At 46.1% G+C, this 5,802-nt stretch overlaps 1 protein-coding gene across 1 annotated transcript; it reads left to right on the forward strand.

Moving 5' to 3' along the window:
- Positions 1-3,491: 3,491 nt before the first annotated feature.
- On the forward strand, positions 3,492-4,181 carry bhlhe23 (basic helix-loop-helix family, member e23; the record flags this gene model as incomplete). Its single annotated transcript, XM_079742047.1, has 1 exon — positions 3,492-4,181. One exon carries the CDS (start codon positions 3,492-3,494, stop codon positions 4,179-4,181), a length of 690 nt encoding a protein of 229 aa, XP_079598173.1.
- Between the last annotated feature and the right edge of the window lie 1,621 nt (positions 4,182-5,802).

Here is a 5,802-nt window from a genome sequence, read left to right on the forward strand (position 1 = left end):
AGGAAGAGGAGGAGGAGGAGGAGGTGGAGGTGGAAGAGGAGGAGGAAGAGGAGGAGGAGGAGGTGGAAGAGGAGGGGGAGGAGGTGGAGGTGGAAGAGGAGGAGAAGGAGGAGGAGGTGGAGGTGGAAGAGGAGGAGGAGGAGGTGGAAGAGGAGGAGAAGGAGGAGGAGGAGGAGGAGGAAGAGAAGGAGGAGGAGAAGGAAGAGAGGGAGGAGGAGGAGGAGGAGGAGGAGGAAGAGAAAGAGGAGGAGGAGGAGGAGGTGAAGGAAGAGGAGGAGGCTGTGGTACCTTGAAGGGGTGCGGATGGGACTCCAAAGTGGGTCAGAGTAAAAATACCTTCAACAATTATTCATGGGATACCTCACCCGTACACTCCCCCCACCCCCGCACACATCGTGCCACAGATCTGCATTGCACTGCAGCGAAGGGAGAAGGAGAGAGGCAGGAGGGGAGTGAGAGAGAGCGCCATGGAGAGGGAGGGATGAGAGAAGAGGAGGAATATGAGATTGGCGGGGTGGGGGGGGGGGTAAGGGACGTGAAAGACATAGAGTACATAGTGGGCGCCATGTTGACTTGCCCCGGCTGGGTTCATCATGATGAAACGCGGAGGCAATACGGCTCATCTGTGCAGGGGCAGGGTTCTGTGTTCTCCCCCTGGGTGCTGCTACATGCTACCGCTAGCTGGGTCAAGTAAAGCATCCACTGCAGCATTTCACAGCGCAAGGCGCGGGGGGGCCTTAGAAGCAAGACGGAGATGGGTTAGGGAAGACGTGAAATCTCTGTGATTAGCTGTACAAAGATACCCAGGCACATGAATGGCTATCATGGCCAGGGTCTCTCTCAGGGACGTGCTGTTGGATTCTTTAAAGGTTGGGTCAGCAAGTGGAGAAATGTTCCTTCTCTTTGGTACACATGATGATTGGTGGCTGAATAAAAGCTGGTCAAGGATTGGTGGAGAGAGGCGGGACTAAGCAGCGTTGTGGTTACACAGGCCCTGTATGGCTTCAGCGTCAATCCACACATTAATCAGAGTCAACAGATGGATCAAAAGAGCCTGCTTGACCATTATTACTGAGCTTGACTTTGATGTGCGGTGTGTGTGTGTGAGTGTGAGTGTCTGTGTGTGTGTGTGTGTGTGTGTGCGTGTGTGTGTGTGTGTGTGTGTGTGTGCCTACTTGCACATAAGCGTGTGTGTGTGTCTGTGCATTGACATGGACACCTATATGTATTTTCCCTTAAATATGTGTACTAGCACAAGCCATAGGATGCCCAGGATGCATGATTACACTCTGTATCCTTGCGCGCGTGGGTGCAGTGTGCCGCTCAGCAGCAACGGGAAAACAAGACTGCACTGCCTCTCAGTGGTCATGTGGTGTCAGCGCAGCGTGCTTAATGCTTGCCTCACAAAAAGTCAATATCAAATGATGTGGCCGCATTGTATGGCGGCTGAGCCTGCAGTTACCATGGAGACCTGGAGCTGCAGCACCTACTGTGCACGTGCGTTACACATGGTCATTGTGCCTGATTCGTGGGTGCAACACAAGGGTTATTCCATTGTCGACTTTGAGTCGAGGCTCTCTGATTTTGTGTGTGTGTGTGTGTGTGTGTGTGTGTGTGTGTGTGTGTGTGTGTGTGTGTGTGTGTGTGTGTATGTGTGTGTGTGTGTGTGTGTGTGTGTGTGTGTGTGTGTGTGTGTGTGTCTGTGTGTGGGTGAAACTAATGGGCTACCTTGCGTTCCTGGTGAGCTGATCTTTATACTCCCCGAAATGGTAATTTTTGTAAATAAACTAATACAGGACATTAATGAATACATATAAAATGATGCATTAAAGCCAATCTTACCTTCAACATGTTCATCTTACTTCAGCGTTGACGTGATGTCGGCCGTCTACTAGTGAAGTTGTGAGCTTTCCTGCCCTCTGCTGGCTATGGTTGGCTGTCGCATTTATTAATCAGAGAGTGCGTAACAGGGCTAAGTTTAAGATAACTGCATTTAATTGGTCATGAACACTATTGATGAAACCTCTTATTTAACTACAATAACTATACAAATATTTTAACAGAGCTTCTCGAAGTTTTACAGCAAGGTATTGTCCATGTTCGTTTTGTAATGATTGTAGCCCGATACTATTTGAATATTTAATTGTGGGCTGATCAAGTTGAGTGTAGTTGTGCAGGTATGTTTCGTTTTTTTTCCGATACATTGCGCAGAAAACGCTTAGATCATTATAACATTATAAAATTGAAGCCAACCCCTAGAACATGTGTATATAGTTTCAGGTTCTAGTGGTGTAGTGTGCCCTTTTCGACACAGGGTGGCAGCCTTAGCACTATCTTTATAGGCTCAAACCAAACACCTGTTTAAAATGATGCTCAACAATGATTCATTCGTACAACTGTCCAAGTCCAGTTACATATCCAAATGATTAGAATGATTTTGTCATGTAAATATAACAAATTTTAGAAGACCGACCAAATGCAATGTCAAATAGAAGCATGGCAACTTCTTAGTGACTAAAAGAGGTTAATGGATTTTAACTGTGACAAAACGATGTACATACATACAACAACTAATTGATGTATTGGTGCATTCTGAATAAATAACTTAAGCCACACACGCATGTGTGTGTGTGTGTGTGTGTGTGTGTGTGTGTGTGTGTGTGTGTGTGTGTGTGTGTGTGTGTGTGTGTGTGTGTGTGTGTTTGTGTGTGTAATATATACATATATATATATATATATATATATAGAGAGAGAGAGAGAGAGAGAGAGAGAGAGAGAGAGAGAAATACGTATACATTATTATTGTCATTTATCCCTTCATAATTTTGTCACATAATGTTTAATCTAGGTGTACAAGCATTGCATTTCAGTAAACAATGAATTGAAGTCCGGCAGTCAAAGTATAGTCTACAAGATCATTTGAATTTTAAAAAGCCACTGCTTTGGCTAGATGTCCGTCTGTGTTTTGCAAAAGTTATGCTGAAACTGTGATTTACAGTGGTAGCAGACCTGCGCTGCAGCGGAGTAATTAAGGAGCGTCCTGATTGGACAGGGAGATAATCCCGGTGGGCCTCGCAATGCTACTAACGCGCGAGTGGCACAGAGCGCGAGTCACAATCTGCCCAAGGCGAGGGCAAGACGCACACCAAGAGGAACCAGGGACGCGAGCGCACCAGTCTCCCCCACGCGTCTTTACGCGCGCCTTACAAGCGTGACTCTGCGGTCGGTGCGCAATTAGAAGTGTTCCTGTAGACGTTCACAGACGATGCGCAGAAGACAAAAGTCTTGTGTACAGACAAGTGAAGACAAGACCAAGGGGTCTACTTATAATAGACAGAGTCACACAGCAGCGCTAACGGGGGGGAATCCATAAAGAAGAACCCAAGTTGAACCAGCAAAGTGAGTAGTGCGATCTTCAATCTAAACCAGGACGGCGAGTTTTTTTTTAATTATTATTTTTATTTTACAAAGCATTGTTTTGGAAATCAACAATGAATCCTGGGGACGAGAACCTGCTGAAGGCGATCAGCAACGACACGCTCCTCGACCTGACGCAGCGCTACGGCCAGTCCGCCTTCGGGTTCGGCGCTGGCCATGGTGCTGCAGGGAGCCCCGGCCGCTACCCCCTGACGCCCGCCGCCGACTTCCTGTCAAGCCAGACTGCCAAGTCCAACGAGAGCGGCGGGGAGCAGACGAGCGACGACGACGACGGCTTCGACCTGGAGTCTCGCAAGAGGGGCTCGGCGTTCGACGACGACGACAAGCACGGCGGACCCCTGGCCAAGAAGCCCAAGGAGCAGCGGTCCCTGAGGCTCAGCATCAACGCGCGGGAGAGGAGACGGATGCACGACCTGAACGACGCGCTGGACGGTCTGCGCTCCGTCATCCCCTACGCGCACAGCCCCTCGGTGAGGAAGCTCTCGAAAATCGCCACTCTACTACTGGCCAAGAACTATATCCTGATGCAGGCGCAGGCCCTGGAGGAGATGAGGCGGCTGGTTTCCTACCTGAACCAGGGACAGACTATTACTTCCCCGATTCCCGCCGCCCTGGCGCCCTTTGGACAGGCTGCAGTTTACCCTTTCTCGGGTTCGACATTAGCCACCTGCGCTGAGAAGTGCACCACCACTTATTCTGGGACACCGTCCAGTCTTTTCAAGCACTGCAACGACAAGCCTTGATGTGATACGAGGCTCATAGCAGAACTTTTTACCCGCGTTGCATCTATTGTCAGTCTCTCTCTCTCTCACGCACAACACATACACACTCTCACTCGCTCTCTATCCCTCTCCGTCTATCTGTCTCTCTCTTTCTCCCACACCAGTTATTTAAGTACATTCTGTGGAGAAAATGGTTGTCCATTTCAAAGACATTTGAATAACATGACTATAGGCCTACTGTCTACCGTCTACTAAGCGTGACACAAATAAAAGATGTGTAGACATATTTATGGTAGGTGTAAGTGAAGTTAAACGACTCACGGTTGAACAGAATTACTTTCATTTCAAGACAGCCTGCTCTTTTTATTTATTTTAAATGGTGGGAATATCTCAGAGCGTTTAGACTATTGTCATTTATTATTTGTAAACTATGCAACATTATACAACATCTCCAAATTGTATTTGAGAACCCCAAGAATGAGACCGAATCTGCATTTACCTTCTGCAACGGCAATACACATTGTAGGATAACTTATCTGTTCTATTGAGTGGAAAACACGATGTTGGTTATTAGCACTTAAAAACTGCTTCTAAAGCGGTTGTTTTTTGTTTACGCATAGGCCTACTTTACATGATGGTAGAACTGTGCACAAAATACTTCTTGCCCAACGTCTGTCATAATAAGGATGAGAACATCATAAGAACTGAAAAATGCATTTTGTTTTTGTCGCAACATGATTTTCATCTTGGCCTATTATTTTTATGTCTTTATAATTAAATCACATATCTATGCTTGGAGCTGCCTTGCTTAATTTCTTCGATCCCCTTACCTTTACGCAATATAATCCACCTAAAATAAAGACCACCTAAAAATCACCTATTGACCTCCTGAAGACCACCTAAAGACCACCTTAAGACTGCATTAACAATAAAATTCCTTTATTCGAGGGACGGTCTGCAGTTGGCCATAATGATTAAACACACTTACTGGATTTGAATTTTATTCGAAATGACTTATTATCATTCATTAATACAAATAGGCTAAATCAAATTCTTCATTTATATAGGCCACATAGGCCTATCAAACAGTTGCAGGCCTAGTTATTTTACTAAATACTAAACCATTGACGTTCCGTGATATAAGGCTTTACACGGGGTGTCTGGGGCTGGTGGGCCTTTAGGTGCTGCTCGGGGGAGGGACACACGAGCATCCCGGGGCCCTCAGGACCTGTCCGGGGGTATTTAGATGATTGTAAGCTTCCTCGGCTGGTTCTGACCCCGGACAGTTATTAACACGATTCCATTTCCTGTCCCCTCCCTCCACTTCATTTGACGAGTGTCAGAGAGCCAATTTGTTTTGCTGGTTCGGATTGAACGCTCTACTTCCCGAAGAAAGAAAAAACTCTGATCTTGATATTCGTGGTTTATTTGTTTCACATAATTATATATAAGAAAACAGGAGTTTATCCACTGTTAGAAATGTGATTTCACAAAAGACTACAAAAAGATTATGTTAAAAAAGGGATAACACAAGGTAGACAAAAAAATGCATTGCTGTAGGCAAGATTCAAATAAAAGGCCTATCTTAACGCTGAAAAGTGGAAGACCTATTTAATTCAACACAAATTACAACGTTTATTGA

Source organism: Pollachius pollachius (assembly GCF_949987615.1).
Source record: "Pollachius pollachius genome assembly, chromosome: 8".
NCBI classification, from domain to species: domain Eukaryota; kingdom Metazoa; phylum Chordata; class Actinopteri; order Gadiformes; family Gadidae; genus Pollachius; species Pollachius pollachius.